Genomic DNA, 23568 nt, shown 5'->3' on the forward strand with positions numbered 1-23568 from the left:
AGTGAAGGTTGTAGTGATGGGTAGACAAAACCAAACAGGAAATTTTGCTGCTCCAGTGAAATTTCCCTGTGGGCATTCACAGCTCCCCTGTGGAGTTGGGGAGCTTCCCTGGTTTCTCCACACGTACCTTTCCTAACCTATATGCAAGGCAGGCTTTTTACGATGTGCGAGCTACAAGATGTTTTCCTGACCTGGCAGATGCCAGATCCAGCCTTCAGCACTCAGGGCTGGTCCACAAGAGTGTGTGACCGGGAAGCCACCAGCTGATGGTGGCTGATACCAAAAGCTGCAGCACATCTGGAAATCCATCCAACCTGCCCTCTGCGCTCTGAACTGGCTTCTCTGATTCTACTATGCTGAGCACAAGGTCTTGCCCAATATTTTCACAATGGCTCAAACTCAGGATGTCAGAAAGATTGTTTTCTGCTTCAGCACAAAGTCTGCAAGTGACGGCCCCTCTTGTCATGAGTTAGGGACGATTCCTCTATGCAGGTACATTTTCTGTATAGGCAGCAGAGATGTCTCATAGTCCGGGCTGAAACTGCGCAATCAGTTCTCTGCTCTGCTTAGGTTTGCCTCAGACCTTCTCTTTCTCTGTGGCAAGTGAAGGCTTTTATGTTTGCCTTCACCAGGACCAGCACAAAGGAAGAGGTATGCGCAGGAGATATTCTACCAGAAGGTCCTGTGGAGTTTTCTGCAGAAATTGACCCAAGGAGATGACCTAGGGCAATACTGTGGAATTTACTGTAAAACCACTGAAAGAAAAGAGGAGGATATTCCTATCATATTAATGTTTGAGTCACTTGAAAAACACCACTCTGAGCCCCAGAAATACAGAAGTCAGAGGCTTTTGCACAAATCCATCAGGCTTTGAGCATTATCTAAGGTTAAAAATCTCACATTAATTTGTGATCTCTCTGTAATCAGTCTCTAATGGAAGTCCTGTAAAAAAATCCCAATAAATGCTAGCATTAAAAAAATCATGTAGCTCAATATAAATGTTTTGTAATCTCCTGCCATAAATTTAAAAATCTTGAGAAGTAGAAGATAATCTGAGCCTCATCTTTTCATTTCTTTCCTTTTTTACTCTTTACTTATAGGCCTTCAGTTCAGAATCAAATGCTTTATTTGCTTCACATATATTTTTCCTCCCATTTTGTTGTTTGCTCAGGGTGGCTACAGTGAGACTGGTCTCAATTGATCAGAGCGAAATCATTGTGATTTATTAGCCACTTCTAGAAAGGACAAAGCCAGTGTGACCCAGAGGCCCATAAATTTTTGTCTACATCAAGCAAGAACAGAAGAGGGTCTTTTTTTTTTAAATGTAGATGCAGCTCCAAAAGTTGTGGCTTGTATCTCTGCAGTCGTCTCCCAGAATCTTCTATGATTCCTGCAGTTTAGAGCCAGCCACATACTGTATTTCCATAAACAGAAACACGCATATGCTCTGGAGTTGAATGATTTATTCAGAGTGAACCTTCCCAGTGATTTTCAATAGTCTCCCTCAAATCAACATCTCTAAAACATTGCACAGATGCTTTTTATTTTTATCCTGTTTGAGCCACCTCTTTTGCGAGTAGTTATGTGACTCCTGCGAGGCATTTTAATTAATTAATTTACATTGTTACATTGCCTCACACTGGCTTCGACAAAAAGTCACTTTATTTACTTTATAAAATGTCTGTGTCCTGCTGCACACTGTAATCTTGCCATAGGCAAGGAAATGGCTACGCGGGAGCTGAAGACTCTGCTCTTAAAGTGGGAAAATGACTCTGTGAGAGCAAAGGATTTTGTCCTGGTGGTTTCCAAGGGCCACTCTAAAGAAGACTGGTAGGAAATTAGATTAATGCTCTAATTAAAAGAACAGGAAAGAAACCTGCTAGTTTTGTCTAAGAAGTCATTTGTGTTGCAATGAAGCCTTTAGAACTCCCACAGCCCCCAAATGTTGAATGCTGTTTAATATATCAGTAATGTATTATTAAGTTATCCATCCATCCAGGTAAAAACACAAATTTATTGGCATTTTCTGTGAACTGTGCCACAGTGTTGGATTTATTTACATTACTTTGGATCAGACAGACCGTCAGAGCTAGCTTGGGGAAGACTGGTTTAAGCTTCTAGTTGTTTTTTCATTTTCCATTAGAAACGACTCAGGTTAATTGTCGACACGAAGAAGTGTGGATGCTGGTGATTTGGGGGACACCTACAGAAGATCATGTTTGTTTTGAAAACAACCATAAAAAGTTGCTCTATGTGCTTTTAGTTTTGACCAAACTAAGAGCCCTTACAATGAGGTGTGCACCCAGCAGCAAAATTGGTAGCAATAGATTCCCAAATAAATTTTAAAATTATCATATTTATCCCCCCTGTGTTTAAAGAGTAACTTAGGTTTTGAACTTCTCCCAGACTGCTCAGCAGTTGCTTTGGATTTCTTCTTAGCATGAAGCAGGTATCTGATGGCAATCCCTGGCCCAAGCCATTTCAGATGTCTCTTTTAAGTGCTTCTTCCTACCCACTGCCTCTTTTGTAGGACTACAGAAACAAAAAATGATACCAACTTTAAAACGACTTTGAAATCGCTGCATACAAAGTATGCAACAATTTCATCTTGCTGCTATTAATAAACATTTACAACGCTTGCATAATAAAAGGTGTTCTTAATTCCCCTGCAAAAGCAGGGAAGGGGGAAGTGTGACAAGCTGTGCCTGTTGATGCAGAGACGGCTGCGAGATGGCCTGAGCAGGAGCATGGCGGCAAGAAAGAGGCTTCTAGCAAGTTGGGCTTTGAAGAGCTGCCTTTCATTGTACGTTCAACTGCTGCGTTCCTAGAGCCTTCTGCTCCTCTTGCAGCAAAAGCCTCCCGGTCAGCTCCAAAACCTTCTTATTCCTGGAAGCACGGTAACGCACGCACGACCCCGAAAGCACACAGAGCCTTCTGAGCGCTCGGCGACGTCCTTTCCATATCGATGGTGTGGGCAAGCACGCCTGGGCAAGGGGGGGATGCTTGGCAAAGCCTTGCCCTGAGGTTGTGAGAGCTGCCCAACCCGCATCTCAAATCCTGCTCCCACCCAAGCTGTGCAGTGACCACCTGGGCAAGCCTTGAGCCTTCATCTGGTGTCAAAGCGACAAAGTCACCTCTTCTTTTTCAGAAACGCCGGCAGCGGCGGCAATGCACCGGTTTATTTGGTCTCCAAGTGGTTCTTGCAGGATGTGCCCTTCCTCTCCAGGACTCTGCTCCCGTTTTTATTTAGCATTGTGGGCCAAGCACAAAAAGTGATTCTGGGATGCCTGCAAGCTGGCAAAAATAAGGCACTGCACCTGTAGCAGTTACAGATTATCAATATTTAGTTTATTTTAATTAATAATCATTAATAATGAATATTTAGCTTCGTTTATAATAATTAAATATTACTGCCGAGCCGACCAAAGAAGGATGGGATATATGGATAACGGCGGGGGGGGGGGGTGGGGTGTCTTTCTGCTCTGACCATATGATTCCCGTTGCAGGGCTCGCCCAGGCGCAGCAGGGTTACAACCCCTCGGCGGAAGGCGAGGCACGCACGGAGCCCCAGGGAAGCCGCCCGTGCCCAGCGGCGCCCCGAAAGCCGCTTATTCCCGGTATTCCCGGCAGCCCGGCCTCGGTGCGCTCGCCGCGCCGGGGCGGCGGCGCCGCTGGCCCTTTAAACCCGGCGCGCCCGCGGGGCGCCGGCGCTGGCCAATGGGAGGGCGGGCGAGTCGGGGAGCGGGCGTCCCATTGGCTGCGGTGTGGAAGGGGCGGAACTTCCCTTCGCCCCGCCCCCCTCCCCCGCCCCCTCGTCAGGCCCGGGGGACGCGTGGGGACAGGCCGGAGGCCACGGGTGCTCTCAGTCCCCGCGTGGGACGGGGCCCCGGGCAGGTTACTGGCAAGGTTTTTAGGTTTTTCAGCGAGAAGCGCACCCGGGCGGGTGTTGAAGGACTGTTCTGTTCCCTTCTGTCCAACGGTCTAAGCAAAGGGGAGATCTCTTCGTGCCCAGCAGCGACTTGGGGTCGTGACATACCAAATCCTCCCGAGAAGCCAATGTGTTGCTTGGCGGGGCTGAGAAAAGAGCAGCTAGTGCATCCTGAAAAACATGTGGGTGAGAGTCTCTCAGGGGCACCCTTCAGCACCCCTTCCCTGCTTCCAAAAATCCCTCGTGCTCTGACCAAAAATAGTTGGACACTTCTCCCGCAGAAGCACTTTCATTTTGCCCAGTGTTGTTGCTGTACTGCTGGTTGGAGTGGAAAGACCCACGAACAGAAACTGGGCAGAGGGAGAGCGCGCCTCACGCTCCGGGGAATTGTGCTTCCAGTGTTCAGACTTTGTTTTGAAACCTGTAACATACTCCACCTGCTCCTGAGGATCCTCACCAGATGTTTAGTGCAGAGGAGAAAACTCATAACCATCCTGCAGGAGGTAGAAAACACGAGGACAATCTCTCCAAGTAGGTGCTGGGACTGAAGTTTCCAAGGATGCTTTTTTTCTGAACAAACTGGCCATTGCGTGGGCAAATGTCAATGTCCCTTGGACAGGAGAAGAAGAACGCATTGGGGTGGGCGAGGACCTTGGAGGGAACCAGCTCCTCCCTTGGGGAGTCCCTGGCCAGAGGAAGAAGTAGCAGGACCCGTGGTGAAATGGGATCCTTTTCCTCCTTGTGCCAAGTGAAGCCAGAGAGGGGGTGAGCACTAAGCTTACAGGGCCTTCCTCATCCTCTTTTCCTGTTTCTATGTTTCACACCCTGTTCACAACCACTTCTCTGGCGGCAGCACCCTGAGGGTGCCGGGCTGGGAGTGGGGTCTCCTGCTGTGGGAGAGGAACTCTGGGCATGCACACACAATTTTGCCTTCTCCTTCTCCAAGGGAATTACAGGAGTATGTATACTCCCTGATGTAATGCACTGGGCTCAAAGCTGAAAAATTACTGCTTAGACTTCTGTTCCATTGCAAGGTTTTGTGTTTTGGGGTGGTTTTTTGTTTTGTTTTGTTTTGTTATTTTGTTTTGTTTCTCCTAGGAGGGTATATTTCATCCCTGGAAAAAAGTGCATTAAAATCCAACAGGTTTGAGTTATTGTTGCAAGAGTTCAATCCTGGTCGCTACCATCCCTCCCCCTTCTTTGCATTTCCCAGATCCCCAAGAGGAAAAGAAAGAATGAATGAATGAAAGAAAAACCTTCGAAAAGAAAGCAGGGGTCTCCTCTCAGACTCTCACGCTTGCAGGCTAGCTCCTGGCACGCTTATAGGCATGGCACACAGCCTCTTCTGTCGGCACAGACTTGGCAAACCTGGGCCAGGGCTGGCCTTACTCATTGTGTTCAAGTCACCTTCTTGATTACAGCAAAAAAAGGCGTTTGTGGTGGGTGACCGAATTGGCCACCCTACTAGACAGAAGGCAGAAGGAGAAAAAATAGGAAAGAAACAGGCAAATTAGTGTTGCGGGGAGAGGGGAGAACGACACCCAGGGGAGGAAGCGATACCGGCTGCCTCCTATTTACAAGTCAGCTCTTGCCTGGCATTTTCTGGATGCTCATAAAGCTGTGATACAGCCTGGCTGCCCTGCTCCCTCCCTGGTGGGTCCTGCCACCCGGGAGACTGGCTGAGGGGTCCCACTGCCTTGGAGGAGCTGCCCCGGGCATACAGGGCCACTGAAGTGGCTCTGGGTCTCCTCTTGCCACGCCGGGACCACTGCAGGGGCTGTGGCACCCCCCACCCCCCCTGCCCCCCCATGGGTATTGAACACACGCTCTAAATGCAATACATAACTTCAGGCCTTTCTTTTACACCGCATTGGAGAAGAGATGGGAATTCAGCACATCGCCAGGACAGATGTCTACCTGAGCTAACACACCCTCTGGGCTTGGTAAAGAGTGTGTGGTAGCTGCAGCAAAGTCTTGATTTTTCTGTTGCTTTCATACTAATAATCCATTTTCAAAATGCAGGCAGGCGAGCAGAGTAACTGTGTAAAGGCTGAATTGAAAGTAATTTCTAATTCAAACACAGTTATTATTTCTGTTAAAATGCGACCGCTCAAAAGCAGACTCAAATTTCCACTGCAGATAATTCTGTTCAGGGGATATCTATGTTTTGCTGCAGACATCAGTAGCTTCTTGGGATGTTTTAGTCAAAAGTACACAATAAAAATAGAAGAACAAATATATCACCTTATAACAGTTGACTATACACTGTTAGCACAGAACACCTTAATGCAAAATGTATAGTTACCCACAGTTTTAAATAACTGAAAATAAATGAGAAAAAAAAAAAGTTAAAAGGTTTTTTTTTCCTTTGTCAAACAGCTTGAAATAAGCAATCAAATGCTCACTGTAATGACATTACATGACAGTAGATGTGTGCAAAATAATATCTAGTCTTTCACAGCATAAAGTCATGCCAGTGAGCTGTGAAATCACACACACCAGTGTATAAAAACCATTTCAAAGCCTTGGCTCTCCTCACGAGAGCAAGAAATATTCTTGGAGGCTTTCTGGAGTCAGCAGCCGAAGCCAAACACTATAGAGGGCTTACACCGATACAATCCAAAAGGACAATTTGCTTGGAAGCCTGTGGCTAATTTCGAACACAATGCCCGATGTCATGGTCAGTTGTGCTGTAGAAAGTTGGCAGCTTGGCTCAGCCTCTCCCTCGGCCCGAAAAGATGCGAGCGTTTCTGGCCGAAGCCGTGCCGCTTATTGGATGTCCCAGACGGCTTCAAACGAGCCCTTTCATAGCGACACACGGCCAAGTGTGGGCAAAGAAACGAAGGGAGAAACAAAGGTGGCTCTGAAGTCATTTCCCCGCGCTGAAGCCAGCCATCCGGTTTCGCTCCTTCCCCATTGAGGGGGCAGAAAGCGGCAGGAAGAGCGGGGCTGAAAGGGAACAAACCGGCCGAATGGGCTGGCGGGGAGGCAGCCAGGGCCGGGGCCGCGCCGGGCGAAACTCCCATTCTCCCTGCCCAGAAAGGGATGAATGATTAATTATAGGCATCCAAAAGGTAATAGATGTGGCGGGCTGGTGTCCTGCAGCCAAGTTCCTAGAGCACCTGCGAAAACAGGAGGCGCCGGGAGACAAAGCCGCTCTCCCCCTTTATGGAGAGCACAGAGGGGTACTGTTCCCCCCTTCACCTGGTCTGCTTTCTGCTGGCACAACCTCCTTGCAGTGCGGGCGATTTCCATGTCTGCTTGCTGTGTGTAGCAAGCAACCCCCCCCCACAGCCCTCCCATACACAGAGAAAGGAAACGGGGGAATCCCAGATGCCAAAAGGGAATGGTGTGGGTCTGGGATCCGTTCCTGAGACCAGAGGGATGCAAATCTAAGGTGTCGATTCTTCATCTTTGCGTAGCCTGAGGGCCGGTGCGAAAGGCCACTGCACGCACAGGTACTAGGGACAGGATTTTCAGAGTAACCTGAAGAGAGTTAGACATTCAGATCCCACTGCAAATAACTGACAACTGGCTGTTTGGATCCCTTGGGAGCCTTTGAAAATCCCAGTCTGCCCTATAGATTCAGCAAAGCACAGAAGAACCTGCTAAACTGAAACAAAAGTAGCATGTGGTAAGGACTAAATGCCTGGCTACTCCTAAATTAGGATAAAAGCATCTTCTTCATTTGTCTGTTTGGTTTTGGCAGCAAGCTAGTAAGGTTGAAAAATATGATTTAACCACCCTCTGGTTCTGTGAGACGATGCTGTGATTCCTTTCTCTGCAACCCATCTTCCCACTGCTGCTCCAGCTCCCAGCCCCACTCCCCGCTCCCACCCTCTGCCTGGGACAGAGCTGCACCTTTTTCTTGTCTCAACAAGGTTTGGTTTTGCTTAAACTTAGAAGGATCCATGAGCTGGACCTTCAGTACCAGTGAGCACAAAGACTGACCACCACCACCCCAGCTTCAGCCTGGTGTGGTCGTGCTGGGATTCCTGTTACTTCAGGCAAAACAATCTTTTCAATGGTAGGTCCTGACCGTGTTTTTTCTTTCAGGATTCACAAAAGGGAACATGTGCCAGAAGGGGGATGCTTGAACAGGGGACTTTGGGCCCAAATCTGCAGTGCTGCACAGGTATTGCTTCACCAGGGGTCAGAGTGGCTTAGGTGACCACAGTGGAGGGCAAGATAAGCATGTGGAACCTAAAGGCTTGTCTGCAACAGGAGGTCGGTGCGGTGGAAGGAATTCACGTGGCAGGCTGGTATGCGATAACTATGGTGCTGCACATTGTGACTGATTTTGTGTGAGCTTTCTGGTAGAGACAGTGCCTGCAAGTCAGCATAATCAAGAACCTTAGGTCCTCTTTGCTGAATAGAATTAGCTAAGTTGCTTAGGTTTTGCAATCAGAATGGAATGATGCCCAGATTCCCCTATACATCTGTCCCATATGTGGTCATTTGGTGATGGGGGGAAGTGAAGCCCCTTTGAGAATCCCACTGGAGCAATAATGTGGAGAAGTAAGGCAGGGACCACAGCCTGTGCCTCAGAAAAGAGTCAATAAAATTATTCCTGTGCCTGTTTGGTGAGCAAGATTTGGTGGGACAGGAGAAATAAGCACACCAAATAGAGGGAATGACCAGCCTCATGTTGCTGCAAATGACACGGTAGTAGTCTCCTTTTTATAATTTCCCTCCTTCTCTTTCTGTTAGCCAACCTGTTAATGCTCGCAGAGATGCAGTGTCCTCACAGCGAGGCCAGGGTACGTTTGGATACAAGAGATGCTGGTGTGATGGACAAGTTGCTTGTCTGTCCTGGCCTGGACAAACCTGCCTTCACTAAACACATACTGACAGAAGAGCCTTCAAAGAAAGCCAGCGAAGGCATCAGTACAACCAGCATGCCTGACTTATTTCTTTGCAAGTAAAGCTATGCAAAACAGATCTCACTCACGAATATCTTCAAATAATCATCTCAAAAAATTAGATGGAAACTACTCTGAATTTTGAAAATCATTTTGTACCTCGGGTGGGGTGTATAGTGAGTGCGTATAGGTGCGGGGAGAGGCGGCACACTCACCCCCAGACTGGCACAGGCCGTGCGGTGGCATCAGCGGGAGAAGCAGCACCCGCTCCGGGCTCTCCCCACGGAGAGCCACGCGTGTGTGCCGACGGCATCGCAGGACGGCGCCGGGGCTGAGCCGCGACAGATGTTGTATGCTAATGTTGAGGCGAGAGTCGCCCGGGGCAGACACGGCGGCTGGAGAGGCTCCTCGGTGTCACGGTGTGAAAGAGCCGCCACCGCCCTCGCGTGCGGGAGCGTCAGCGCGGCCGCGGCCTTCTCCTCGGCCGCCGGTGGGTCCCCTCTCGCAGGAAGCGCGCAGGAGCTTGTCGCGGCGAGCGGGGTGCTCTCGCAGCTCGCTTTTTCCAGATGGTTGACATGCATGGCGAACAATAGCCGGGACAGCATGGCAGGGCGCACTGCCGAAACCTCCCCCTGCATACAGAGCAGTGCGGGGCCCGTAATTAGCGGCCCTGCTCATGTCAGCCTGAGACCGTTCCCATAAAGATGAATTCCCTCCCTGTTGCTCTGGGGGGGATGTTCAGCCAAGGGCGGGCCGGACAGTCCCGGGACGGGGGGCGGTGGGGATTAGCTCGCAGTCTGGCCCGCCTTGCCCGAGCCTTTGTGAGGATAAACAGAACAGTTTTGTTTCCTTAAAGAGCAAACCTGGAAGAAGCATGTTTTGGTCTCTCCATAGAGGTGTCTGGAGTATTAGGCATTCTGGATGCGCGTGTGTGTGCATGTGAGCAGGGAACAAAAAATACAAATGAAAAGCCTCTAACTTTTCCTCCACTGCCTTTACACACTGACACAAGGCACCCAACAGCAGCTATTTATTTGCGCTGTTTCTAATCTAGTCTTTTCAGCTACTCTTAATTTAAAAGTACTAAAATTGCATTAAAATTATCAGCATCAAAACCTTCGCTTGGCTCCTTGCGTGCTCAGCTTCCCAGAGCTACCTGATCTACAGTGTCTTCTTCACCTCATGTGGCCCATGACTGTGCTCAGAGAGCAGAGGCAGGCGAGGAGAATAAGGGCTAATTTTCACCAATAACCTTGAAGCTGGGATGTTGGCTAGACCCTGCCTTTGCCATGGCCTTGAGCAGCACCCTGGCTTTGAGGGCACTGCTGAAAATTCGTGCTAGAGGAAGATAAGGAAAGCTTTTGGCTGGACTGAGGACACAAGGGAATTCCTCACCCCTGTCCTTCTTGCTGCGCCACTGACCAGAGGCAAAAGGGGGGGTCACTAGAAGTGAAGTCCCGGTGACAAAACCCACCCATCCTCCAGGCTCCGGAGCAATGATCGTCCCAGTGCAGAAGTGTCCATGGTTTCTGTGAAATATGCACCCACACCCAGGGCCCTACGGAGCTCCTCTAGACTTTGAGGTTGTTGCACCCCCAGCTTTGGAAAGATGATGTGTGTGTGTATAGATCTATGCTTTACAAAAGGCATTCAAAGTGCTGTACCTTTTCTCCTCTTTAAAATAGTACAGAAGTATTATTTTAATAATAAAACTAGAAGTCCTGCCACAGACTCTGTTGAACAATATCCACCTTGGAAAACATTTGTCAAATGTGATATTTCCAGGACAGCCACTGCTAGCAGAGTTTTCTCCCTCTTTCATTGCCCAGCATTGCTGGGACGACGAAAATGCAAGCTGCTGCCAGCCGCCAGGCTGGAAACTCTCCCTTAGCTGGGCCACGGCAGCTCTCGCATGGCCTGGCTGTGACCATGGGGTGGGCAGAGATGCCCAGCTGCCGTGGGGGACCCACCCTCTCCGTGGGAGCGAAGGGCAGCCAGACGCTGGGCTAATAGTGTGCACTGCAACAGCACTGAGAAATTGCTGAGAAAAATGCACACCTTGGGTTTGTTTCTACCTGCTCTAAGCCTCTGTATCTGGACTATGAGTGTCTGTTGCAGGTGAGCAGGTCATTAATTCCCGCCAGTTACCCCTCACAATTTCCCCAGCTGGGCATCTGTGCTCCGTTACCTGGTGTGATGGGGGGGGGGGGGGGGGAGGCTGATATCCCTCCCCACCCACCTCCCACTTGGCAAGGTCTTGTTCTGGTCTGATGTGAAGGCCTGGTTGGAAAGGCTTGGCATGATCTGCTTTCAAATGAGGCACCCAACATGCAGTGCCACAGGAATGAAGCTGCTGTAAGGGGAATGTAGGTCTGGATTTTTGCAGGCTCGTAGCCAAATCGGATGTGCCATTTGGGTGTTTTGGTGTGGTTGCGCTGTCTATGTGGACTACACGGTGAAGGCAAAGACTATTTTTCCTGAAGTATTTAACGGTATCTGCAGATATCCAGTTGGTCATATGGTACACGGGGAAATACCATTCTCTCCATGCTCTGTCCTCATACTCTCTCTCTAAACCTCCACTGCCTCCTCCAGTCAGAGATCCTGGACTAACTGATCTGTCTCACTGTCAGACATTCTTGTCTTAGATCCCTTAATTTTGCCAAAATTATGCTTTGGCTTTTCTGATGGGGGAAACCATAGGCAAGAGGCGGGGGCCGAGCACCTGGACCCAGGCATCGCCTGTGGTCCTCAGGCTGGGATTTGGAAACCTGAGCGCATCGCTCTCTCACTGTGGGTTCATGAGCTGAAAGGAGAAGGCAGTGCTGTAGCCACTCTGCAGCTACCACTCGCCCCAGCTTCCACCAGTGGGCTTTTTCTTTTTAATTTTGGGTCACCTTCAACCAGCCTCACCCCCCGTTATAAAGTCAGTGTCGTCGGAGCTGGGAGGGAGAAAGCAAGCGAAAACGGCGCCTGAGAAACCCCGATTCACGTCTGCAAAGCGATTGTGCTGCTCTTGGCAGTTGCAGGTGACAACCCTAAGGAGTGCCCAGGAGCAGATGAGAAGTTTATGGGCTGTTAATAAACTGTAACCAATCGGTGAATGCTGGCGGGTTGTGTTCAAGCTGTTTGGGGCCACAGGTCCTTGGGAGAGCTTGCACTTGCTCTGCCTTTATTTCAACGTAGCAGAAACATGAAAGCATGTGGCAGGCTCTTGATGTTTGTTACACTGAATAGACATATGTCCCTCACACTAGCATGTAGAATATCTAATTAAGTTACACAATGATAGCTTATACCCAGGGGCAGTCGCAAACAAGACGCTGTCACACTCTTAAGAACACAAACAAAATGAAAATTGCCTCTTTATACATTATAATGAATATGTTTTCAATACATTAAAAGTTCATTTACTAACAGAGTCTGTGAGACTGGGTGGATTTCTGCTAATATTTTTTTTTTTTCAGAAGGATATGTTTGTATGGTTAGGATTAAGGACAGGTTTGTTAATGAAGCTACTGAGCATTTTCTCCCAATAGACCTGAAAGAAGAAATGAAATCTTAATCGCATGTTTATTGTGTATTCTCAAGCAAATCCCACTCTTCAGAGCCCCACCTCAGGAGGGGCTTCTCCCTTCTGCAGGACACGTGTGCTGTGGATTTGTGTCTCCCTTACTCACACCTCCCCTCTTCTTCACTAGTTTTTTACGTTTTTGCAGGCAAGAGGCAGTCAACCTGAAGCTGGATGGCTTCGGGGGTTATCTCCCGCTTCTGAGTCTGGGATGCCAGATGCCAAGGTCTGTATGACAGGATGGTGCTCGAGTAGCACCCAGGGGTAAGTCCTGGTCTGGGTTCAGTTTTTCCTGTGAGCATCTCAGATGGTTGATGCTTCCTTCCTCCCCACCCCATCGCTACAAAACACTTCAAGCAGTGTAAAAGCTGCCTGGGGCACTGCAGCCAGTTCCTCTTCCCACCAAAGAGCTCCATTCCCATTAAGGTGTTTTGGCACTTTTTCTACATGGGAATAATTAAACTGTGCAACACTTGCGTGGGCAAAGCCTGTTGGTGGGGAGCGCTGTGCAATTTGGGGTGATTCCCACAGACCTCCCCTAGGCCTTGGTTAGGTGGCACTAAGCCATCCCCGGCATGCTAGTGACATGACAGCCATGCTTGGGGAAAGCCCATCGCTTCCATCTCTACTTCCAGCATAACTGAGAGCAAGAAAAAAAAAAAAAAAAAAAAAAGAGCAAGAAAAAAAAAAAAAGTCTGTCCCTGGGATGCTTCTTCCCTTCTTTAACCCAGCTCTGGTTAAGCCCCCCCTGAAAAAGATGAGCAAGCCAGGGAGTTGCTGCTGCCGGGCTGTGGTGCCGAGCTGTGGGCTGGAGCTGCCCAGTGTATGGTCCCCAGGTCACACTGGGCTGTCCCTCCAGTGCACAGACCATCTTAATGCAGAGCACATTGCCTTGTAGCATACACAGGATATTTTATAGAGGACTGGTGATTCCCTGAGCCATCTTCAGGCATTTAAACAGGGACTAGCTTTCAGGGGATGCTAGCTTAAGGCTCACACAAGTTCAGCCTCAGGTGGCTTGAACTGGCCATCCTGGAAATCAAGGAGCAGGCAGGGATGGTCCCCGGGGGGCAAATCCCTTCCCACAAGACCTCTGAGCCGTGCCTGGCAGAGACACAGCCCCCATGGAAAAACCAGCCCCAAAAAAGTATTCCAGTGAGCACAGGGGAAGGGGCTGCAGTTACGCAGCCTCCCCTCTGACTTCTCATATCTCAAGAGCTCTTCAATTTCTTCTTTTCTCCCTGCAGCTCATTTCCCCCTCTGTTCCCACCTCCCCCTTTTTTTTTGCCCACCGTGGCTGGTGTTCTGACTAGGAAAAAGATTTTGCCCATCCCTTGTGGGACACTACCCCCGGGCAAGGCTCCCTCACCCCACTCTTTGTGTGGCATTTGTTCTGGGTGCACCCCACCACTCGCAGCACCACAGAGAGCTGGGAGCTCGCCCACTTTCCACTGTCACTGACAAGCTGGGGCTGGTGAGGAAAAATACTGGCTTCCACCTGGCTCTTGGGATTGCTGGGGTTTCCTGGGTTTAGGATGAGGAATGGGTTTGGGATGGGGAACAGGTTCCTGCAGTCCCTCTACACTCGGCTCCCTGCGTTACCCATCACGAAGGAAATCTTTCTGTGTCACTTGAGAGCAGCTTTAAAGAGTTTAATTATTTCTGCTGGGAGAAAGAAACAGAGGGTGTGGAAAGAGAAACTTGGTGGGCTAGACAGCATGGCCCCAAATGATGGCTGGGCACTGGAGGGGGTGGCTGAATTTGCACCTGGGTGGGTTATCCCTCCTGTACAGCAGGCTGGTGGTTTTTGCTGCCTCAGCTCTGCTCTTAGGAAAGAGTCTGTAGCCTTCCTATCCCTATGGTACATACGTATCCAACTCCTTTCCCTTTGGCATAGCAAGGCAAACACTGCTTGACTCCCTCAGGAGGAACAAAACAAGCTCCCCCCCAAAAAAAACCCACCTCTTCTAATTTCCTATTCAAAAGGATTTTTCTTATAAAAGTGACTAGAACTGTGACTGCTTTTGTAAAAAAAAAAAAAAAAAAAAACAAAAAACAAACCCAAACAAAACAAACAAAAAACAAAAAACAAACCAAAAACAAAGAAACAAACAAAACATACACACAAAAAAACCCCAAACAAACAACAAACCAACCAAAAAAACCCCAAAGCAATAAACTGAAAAAACCCCAACACACACTAAAAGGAACTGTGTGTTTTTTTCTTTTTTTAAGCAGACAAAGACATGTATAAATGCGTGTCTTATACATATATGTATATGTCTTTCTGAAAATAGCATTTAACAAATGCCTTCTGCATCTGCAGAATCCTCCAACAATCCTGACACTGTGATCAATCTGTAGGCTGGTGATGTTTGCTGACAGTGATTGATTGATTTTTCCTGCTAATAGGATCAACATTGGGAATATATTAAACTAAAAGGCACACTTCTGACTCGCAGGAAACACCCCGTGTATTGGGCCTGATCCAATTGTATTGGTTTTGGCAGCGGGATGCAATGATTGATGACAGGCAGGGAGTGGAGGGCTGCTTGGAAGAACGGTCTGATTCCCTCAGTGCTCTCTCCATGTGCATGACACTGGTTTCCTGCTGGGACAGGGACAGGCATAAGAAGGGACAATGGAGCAGGGTGGCCCATCCAGATAACCTCTTCTAATGCATATGGTGAGATCTGACCTGCCAGTTCAAGAAGAGGAGGCAAAAAGCTGATGGGAAATTAATTCTCAGGAGTTTGTCAAGACATCTCCAACAAGTGAAGATAAATGGCAGAACAAAACTTCTAAAGCTAATCCCAAGAATGGGGATGAATGAAAAAGTGAAACACTCTTTTGCATTTACATCCATCTTTTAGGGTAAAAGCCTTGGGGTAAGCACCACGCTTTTGGAGGATCTCGACCCTGGGCTGTTTGTAACTCCTGAGAGGTTTGAGCACCCCCGGGGCTATTCAGGCGATGAGTGTGTGTGTGTGTGGTGGGCAGGCTGCTTATTCACCTCTTGCTTTCTCGATCTCAAGCGGATGGACTGGGAACCTGCTGAAAACTTCTGAGACCAGCCATGTTGCTGCTGAAAGCAACGTGAAACCTCTCTTGCCTTCAGAAGCACCATCCAAGGAGTGAGGGTGGTGAGATGGGAGCGTGTCTGAACTTTCAAAGGCTGAACCAGCGAGTACTTCATGCCCTTTTGCAGAGGCAGAGCTGGTACAGTCTCACGTCCCCATTGCTATCGTTACTATTGCTGTCTCCCCTTAACAATTTTTAGTAGAAATATTTAAATATTACTAAATGCCTGTAGTAGAAAGTTCAGTTTCTCCGATCCTGTGATCGATCCCCAGAGGGTTGACAGACTACAACGTGCCCAACACTTATTTTAACCTGCACCCACCTGGGCTGGAAGCTTGGAAAGGGCCAGCTGTCATGGCTGGAGGCAGGCTTTTGGGGAACCTCCCTTCCCATCTCAATCCCTACATGGGCAAGCAGGTTTTCAGAAGCAGAGGGCTGTTATGCTTGCTGAGCATTTGCAGAGATGCTGGTAACTCTTCTGAAAAATTGGGCCCTCAGCTGTGCGTTCAGAAACGCCTGAGCATTCCGAAATAATCTGGGTCACGAGCCTGGAGGTCCCCATCCCACACAGAGATGGAAACACCATGCCAACACAGGGAAATCGGAGCTGCGTGGCAAGCACTGTCTTGCAACACCAAGTGAAAACTGCCAGCATGGTGGCATCATCACAGGTTGTTCGGCTCCTGTCACACTGGTGTCCTGTGGGCCATCCTCCTCTGGGGGATGGCTCAGACAGTTTGCATGCTGTCAGGGTATGTGGGACATCAGTCTTTCACCTATGGAAGTGTAAAATCAAGCCCTGTTTTCCAACAAGTGAAACAGCATCCGAGGGCTGCGCCACAGCCTCAGGTCTTGTCCCTGGAACAGGGAACCCAGTTACCATGTGTCATGTCCAGCACCCTGCCTCTGGCACGGGGACATTACAGGGATGTCCAGGAAGAGTCTGGCCCCAGAATGTAAGTATGATGAGGCTTTCAAAGGGAAAAAAATAGGACTTTTTCTGTCTCCAGTTTATATATACAACTAAATGCATGTAACCTGTGCTTACATACCTCACCCTACCAGTGGTCCCTGCTCAGAGCAGACCTTAGTTTGTATTACTGAGGAGAGGTTTGTAGATAAATAAAATATGTGTTTTTCCATGAAAGACTGATATTTGGAATGCTGTGGAAGGGGATTTGGATACTCACTCCAAACATTCATTCAGACGAAAAGGAAGGGAGCCTGCAGCCCCATGCAGGGCACTCTGACAGATCCCATCCCACAGGACTAAATCGGCACCAAGAGGAGCCAGTGCCCTGGTACCTCCCTGGGGAAGAGGCACATGTGTCACGCAGGAGCTGTGGGCCTGGAGGGAGCAGCATGCCTCGGCCAGGGTTTTGCAGCAGATTTTGGGCTACTTGGCTTAAAACTTGCCAGGCAAAGACCGAAGGAATCCTCTGTTGAAATAAGACAAGGACATCGAGGGGCAGTCAATGTGGAGGAGCTGCCCGGGGGCCCTGACATGGCCAACTTTTCCTTTCTCCTGAAGCACCCAGGTTTCTGCCTAAAATGTGCTGCTGACCTCTGGCTGCCCCTCTCTGAGCTTTCTGTGTGATAGCCTGGGAGGGTCGGTGAGGAGGGGAATGGGGGAAAAGGAAGAGAGAAAGGGCGAGTAGGGAAGGAGGGGAAGAGAAGGGGAAGGTGGGGAAGAGGTTGGGGAAGGGGAAAGGGAAGGGGTGAAGGTGAGAGTGGGGCCATCCGAGGGAGACGTCTGGGCTGGGTTCTGCGTGGGCGGGGGCTCCCTCCTTCTGTCGGGACAAGTCGCGGTGGACCCGAGACACGGAAAACAAGGTTAAGTTCAGAGAAACAGGGATCAGTGGGGTGGGGAGCTGACAATTAGAGTGGCCACTCCAGCTCAGAGAGGGGCTGTGGGCTACCTGAGGGACAAATGCGGATCTCCTGGCCCGGCTGGAGGTGCAAGTGACCCCCGGCAGCCCCGCCGGTGTACGCTGAGCATATGGGCTCCCCCCCCGCCCCCCCAAAACCGTAACCCTATCCGGCCGGAGCCGCGGCTTCATCTGGGGGCGATGCAATCAGGGAAGCCCTGCGGAGCACTCGCTCGGGCAGGGGAAGCATATGGGGAACAAGGCGGGGGAGGGCGGCTAATTTCATTTGCAGGTAGTCCGGGAGGAGGGGGGCCAGGGAGGCACAGCCGGCGGCCCGGCCCGGCCGAGGGGCTGCCACCAGCCCCGGGGCTGCTTCCACCACCGAGGGGGACTGGCAGCAGGGAGTCCCGAGGGGGGGGGGGTTACCAACGCGGGGCCCGGTGGGGCCGAAATGCCCCCTCAGAAAAGCCGGCTCCCTGCGATCCGCCCTCCTCCTCGGAGCGGTGCTGCCCGTCGGGGCTCCCCGAGGCCACCTGTTAGCGGCGGGGAAAGGCCCTCGGGGTGCGAGAGCTCGGCGGGGGGGGGGGGGGGGAGGGGGGAAGAGGTGGGGGAGGGTGGGGTAGAGAGGCACACGAGCAGGATTTACCAGCTTCTGGCCACTGCCGACTTTTACATCTGTCAGGGTGCTAATTATTGCCTTTAATAGAGACAAAGAACAGCTCCTAATGATGCTCCCTCTAATTCTCACCTGCTCCTGCCCTTCTTCCGCAGCAGCACTCCCTCGCCGGAGCCCTGCTAATTGGGAAAGCTGCTCTGCTTATTGCAGCCTCCCTACAGATGGGGGGGGGGGGGGGGGGGGGGGGGGGGGGCAGGGGGGTGCCGGGCACCGGTAGAGGGGCTTCATGAGCAAAATTGGTGGCGGGGGGGCTATCTCCTAAGAGAAGCTGGCCTGGCGAGAGCCGCGGGGCTCAGCACCCCCGGGCCCGGCGGAGGAGCAGATTTTGCCTCCGGGCTCCGGGGGTGGGGAGGGGGGGGGGGCAGGAACGGGGACTGGGGTGGTCTCTGCCTCTGCCCCGGCCCGGGCCGGCCTTTGGGTTGCGGCCGAGCCTGGCAGAAGAGCCGCCGTCGGGGGGACCGTCCCAAGCCGCTGGCAGACACCTGGCTGTCAGCCCCTTATTTTGCACGACTTTCTCCCCCGCCGGACAAGGCAGAAGCAGAGGGTCTCGTACCTCAAGGATCGCCTTCAAAGCCGCGGACTGGCACGGAGGGAGCACCCTAAGGCGGCCTTAAAGCGAGGGGTCAGCTCTGCTGCTGGAGAAGGCACTTTGGGGGCAACCGGCGGGGTGCTCGGCGTTGGTCACCGGGGCTCCGTCCCCCCCGGCCTTAAAAGGGTTTTGTTTGCCAAGAACTGGGGGTGCTGGGAAGGGGAGCTTCTCTCCAAGGGCCAGGGAAGGTTGAGCTGGGTGTCTCTGGACAAGGCGGGGGGTGCTATTTCTCACCATCACCGGGGGGGTGCTGGGGTAGGGGGTACACCTTTCCGAGTCCCATTTCTCTTCCCTGAAAGAGTTGGCATGGGGTGAGCCGCATGGGAAGGAGTAAACCCAACAGGGCAGGAGCCCGGGGGGGGCTGTTGGGCCGGGACAGGCTCACACCCCGCGGGGACCTCAGCCCGGCCCGGCCGCCTGGGAACCGCTTCGCTTTACACTGAAAAAAAATGTAAAAAAAAAATTTGAAAATCCCTCGGGTCTGGACTCGCTCTCATGACCCCGCGGGTGTCTGTGCTCCCAAAATTCCTCCATGGCCTGTTACTATATATAAATATATACCTGCTATTTTGTATTTACACTAGCTAGTTGTTTTAAACAGCCGTCTAGCCATTTATCGCTCTAGGGAGCGGGATGTGTAAGGATGTGCTTGGGCAAGGACGCGGGTTTTGCGGTCTCCCTGCCCGCCCGGAGCGTGGGGCGGGCGCGGCCCCCCCGGGCGGGCGGCGGCGGGACCGTGGGAACTGCGCCCGGGGAGCCCCACTACCCCTCCCGGCGCCCCCCCGGGGGGGCAGCCGCCGCCGGGGGCTGCCGACTTCCTTCTCCTCACAAAGCGGGATTCGCTTGGGTCGTTCCCCTTCTCCTTACGGGAAAAGGAGAAGCCACGGGCTGATCCACGCCCGCACCCTGCGTGAGAGAAGACAGCCTCTTCCTTGGGGTCTGCTAGAGAGTGAAATATTTCCTGGCCAAATACCCGAGTACAGAACTGCTAAAATACGCAAGGGCGAGAGATACTAGCAACTTCAGGGGGAAAAAAACAAACAAACAAACAAACAAAAAAAAACGGCTGTCCCCACATAATTTTACTTTCCGTGGATTTTCGTTAGGCTGGCTTTTGGCTGACGGTCAAGTGCGCAGAAGCGACTACAGTGAGCAAACATCCCACCGCCAAGTTTAATGTTTTCTTTCCACGAATTAATATTTAGCTCTTGCCGAGCGCTGGATTCGGTAGACAAAAATTTTCACATCACGGACCCAGTAACAGTCGCTTCTTTCCTTGCAGCCCTTATTCTGCGAGAAACAAACGAGAGAAAAACGCAGCCGAAACGATTTCTATTAGCTGGAGAAGCAAACTAACAAAAAACTTGGGGAAAAGGCAAGGATGAGCCTAAAATGTTCCCATCCCTTGTCGGCTGTCCCAACACCGGCCCGCACCGGCGCTGCCACCGGCACCTGCCTTCGCCTCGGAACAGCAAGGAAGAGGAAAAAGCCGTTTATTTAAAATGCTATTTATTTATTTATTTATTTATTTAAAATCTCAACAATGGTTCACTTTTTTTTAACTTTTTTTTTTTTTTGCAACCAAACAAGTAATAAATATTATTTAGCAACTTTTTTCTTTTTTCTTTTTTTTTTTTTTTTTTTTTTTTTTTACAAAAATAAACAGATGATAAAATCTCTGCAAGGGGCAGCGATAAGAAAAGTTGTTATTTCAGAAACAAGCCCAAGTTCTCAGTATTGCAACACGGACAGTGTGAAAGTTCCTACACAGAAAGAGCATTAAAGGGTTCAAACTTTGTTAAAGGTGTCAGGAACGACCGAAAAAAAAAAAATGTTATACACTTAAAAAAAAACCAAAACAAACAAACAAACAAAAAAAACAAACAAACAAAAAACCCAAACAACTAAAACCCAACAAACCCCAAGAACCCAAATCAACGAAATCAAGGCAAACCGACCCCTTATTCACTCATGAGGCTTACACAGTACAAGTGCACGGACGGAAAGCTCAGGCAGAGCGGACTTGCATCGTTATCGTTGAACGGTATATTTACAAATCCCGAACCAGAAAGAAAAATGCCAAAAAATACGGCGGGCGGGGGAAGGGGGAATAAACCGACTTTCCCGGCTACACTTCCACCCGGAGCCCCGCTGCTCCCCGCCGGTGCCGGCAGTGCCCGGAGCGGCGGCCGGACGATCCGGGGATGGGCTTTGCGGGGCGGGCTGTGACCCAGAAACGGCTCCCAAAGGCTCTACGGGTAGAAATGACACCGGGAGAGAACGGGGCGGGGGGGGGGGGGGGGGGGGGGGAAGAGGAACAAACAAACAAACAAATAAACGAGCAAACGAGCAAAAACCCCTCTGCAGTTTTGGTTCCTCCATTCGCGACGAGCCTAGGACTATTTTCCCCTCCTAGCGAAGTTACCGACAACAACGTAAAATTAAAGATAAAGAAGATGCGCGGGCGTTTACTTGTGTCGGGGCGGTTTCCCCCTCCGTTTGGGGAGCGGGGCAGACCCCGGGCCGGGCTCCATCCCCTCCCGCCGCCCCTCCGACGGCCCCGGGAGCGGAGCGGGGTGTGTGTGTGTGTGTGTGTGTGAGGGGGGGGGGCCGGGGAATGGACCCGCTGCCGCCGGGGGGGGGGGGGGCGCATCTGTAGGTCCTGGAGGTGGCGGGGCGGCCTCGCCGAGGGGCTCATTTGGTGTCGGTGGCTAATCTGGGGAGGCTGGCGGTGCCCATGCCGGAGACGTGGTGGTGCGGCGGGGCCGACACCTGGCACATGCTGCAGGGGCAGGGCATCCCCCCCCAGTGCTGGAAGCCGCTGCCCAGCGGGGCGGCGGCGGCGGCGGCGGCGGCGGCGGCGGCCGAGGGCGATTTGAGGAGCCCGTGGGGGGGCCGGATGGAGCTGACGGCCGAGAGGCCGGAGCCGGGCAGGGAGGCGCTGGAGACGGCGGCGGGGGGCAGGATGGGGTGGTGGACGGGGTGCGAGGCGGGGTGGCCCGGGTGGCCGGGCAGCGGGGCGGAGTGGGCGCCCATGCCGCCGGGGCAGGCGGCGGGGTGGAAGCCGGCGTGGTGGCCGCCGTAGATCTCGCTGACCAGGCGCTTCATCTCCTCCAGGGAGTTGGTGAGCATGAGGATGTAGTTGCGCGCCAGGAGGAGCGTGGCGATCTTGGAGAGCTTGCGCACCGACGGGCCGTGGGCGTAGGGCATCACCTCCCGCAGCCCGTCCATGGCGATGTTCAGGTCGTGCATCCGCTTGCGCTCCCGGCTGTTGATCTTCAGCCGCAGCTGCTGCAGCTCCGGCTCCGTCATCTGCTTCTTGTCCTTCTTGGAGGAGGAGGAGGACGAGGAGGAGGAGGACGACGACGAGGACTTGAAGCCCAGCTTGTCCACCACCACCACCCCCGCAGCGCTCATGGCGCTGCGCAGCTCGGCGCTCAGCTCCGGCGGGGAGTCGCTCTGCGTGGAGCTGGACACGGTGCCGCCCGTGAAGCCCCCGCCGCTGCCTTTATTCCTGGCCGTGAGGAAGAGGTCATCGGGCTCCGGGGAGGACGGGCGGCTGGAGACCAGGCTGGCGTCCGAGTCCATGGCCCGGCGGGCGGGACTGCGACGCGCACCGGGCTGCCTGCGGGGAGGGGAGAGAGCCCGCAGGCGGCCCCGAGTCAGCGCCCGCGGAAACTTGGCGGGGCCGCCGCCAGCCCGCCACGTCGGCGACCCGGCTCCGCCGCCGCTCCGCCGGGCCGCGGAGCCGGGGAGCGACGCCCCCGGAGGGGCAGGCCGCGCTGCCCGCCCTCCCCTCGCCGCCACCCGCGGGGTGCCCTCGGGGGGGCGCCTCCCGTCCCGTCCAGTCCCGTCCCGTCCCGTCCCTCCCTCCGCGCCTCTCCGCCGGGCCGGGGGGCTCGGGGGGGGGGGGGGGGGTGGGGAGGCGCCGGGCCGCGCCGGGGTGCGCGGGCGCGGGGGGCACTTACCGTGCGCGGGGCGGCCGTGGGGAGCGGCGCGCCGTGACGGGCGAGCACGGCAGCAGCGCGCACCTTGCGGCGGCGGCAGCGGCGGCTTTATAGCCGCGCCGGGGAGGAACGATGTCACCGGGCGGGAGGGGGGCTGCGCCAATCGGCGGCGGCGGGGGGGGGGGAGCGGCAGGGGGGGGGGGGGGGGGGCTGATGTCACCGGGGCCGGTCCGGCTAGATGGGGCGGGCGGATTGGGGGGGGGGGGGGGTGTTGACGGCCTGCCGCGGCGAGGGGAGCCCGGCGGGGGGGCGCGGTGGGGGGGGAGGGACTTTTGTCAAATCCATAATAAAATGCAACAATGACAGCGCCGGGAACAGCTGTTGGGGGGGCGGGACAGGGACGGGACCAAACAGCCCCTGGCCCCGTCGCCGCAACGCCCTCGGGGGGGGGCCGTGCTGCCCGGCGCCCCCCGGCACGTCGGTGTTTCCCCGTGCCCCGGCCCGGGCCGCCCCGCCGGGGAGCGCTCAGCACCGGCCCCGCCACTCGCACCGGGCGGCCGGCGGGCGCCCCCTCCCCGGCCGGGAGTTATCTCTCCCTCCTCCCGCCCGCCCGCCCCCCCCCCCCCCCCCCCCCCCCCCCCGTCGTTAAATGCTGCACAGGGAGGAGGAAGGGGGACAAAAACAAAAACAGTGATTTCGGCCACTCCATTCCCTATGAAGGGATTTCCCGGCGGAGGGCTCCGGGAAGCACCGGGCTCCAACGGGAACTCCCGGCTCCGGCCCCGCAGCAACCGGGAGAAGAAGCCGGAGCGGCCACCAGCACCGACCCCCAAACAACCCTCCAGCAAGACCGGAGTAGAAGAGGGGAGAGAAAGAAAGAAAAGAAAGAAAGAAAAAAAGGACATTAACCAAAAAATTACCTTCGACAATACCTCCCGCGCTCCGCCCGACTCCTGGCGAGCCCCCTCGACCCGGCAGCTCCGTGCAACAGGGTCGGGGCTTCCTCCCACCGGGGTAAATCCCCCCGTCGTCGTCGTGTCGTCGTC

General features: G+C 53.1%; 1 protein-coding gene across 1 annotated transcript; it reads right to left on the reverse strand.

Annotated features, from left to right (window-relative positions):
• Positions 1-20187: 20187 nt before the first annotated feature.
• OLIG2 (oligodendrocyte transcription factor 2) lies at positions 20188-22608 on the reverse strand. The gene is made up of 2 exons (XM_042789095.1): positions 22544-22608; positions 20188-22200 (listed from the first exon to the last, which is right to left on the reverse strand). The coding sequence occupies exon 2, from the start codon at positions 22161-22163 to the stop codon at positions 21270-21272; it is 894 nt and encodes a 297-aa protein (XP_042645029.1). The 5' UTR covers positions 22164-22200; positions 22544-22608; the 3' UTR covers positions 20188-21269.
• Positions 22609-23568: the final 960 nt, after the last annotated feature.

Source organism: Tyto alba, unplaced genomic scaffold, assembly GCF_018691265.1.
Source record: "Tyto alba isolate M040663 unplaced genomic scaffold, T.alba_DEE_v4.0 Super-Scaffold_14, whole genome shotgun sequence".
In the NCBI taxonomy this organism is placed as follows: Eukaryota; Metazoa; Chordata; class Aves; order Strigiformes; family Tytonidae; genus Tyto; species Tyto alba.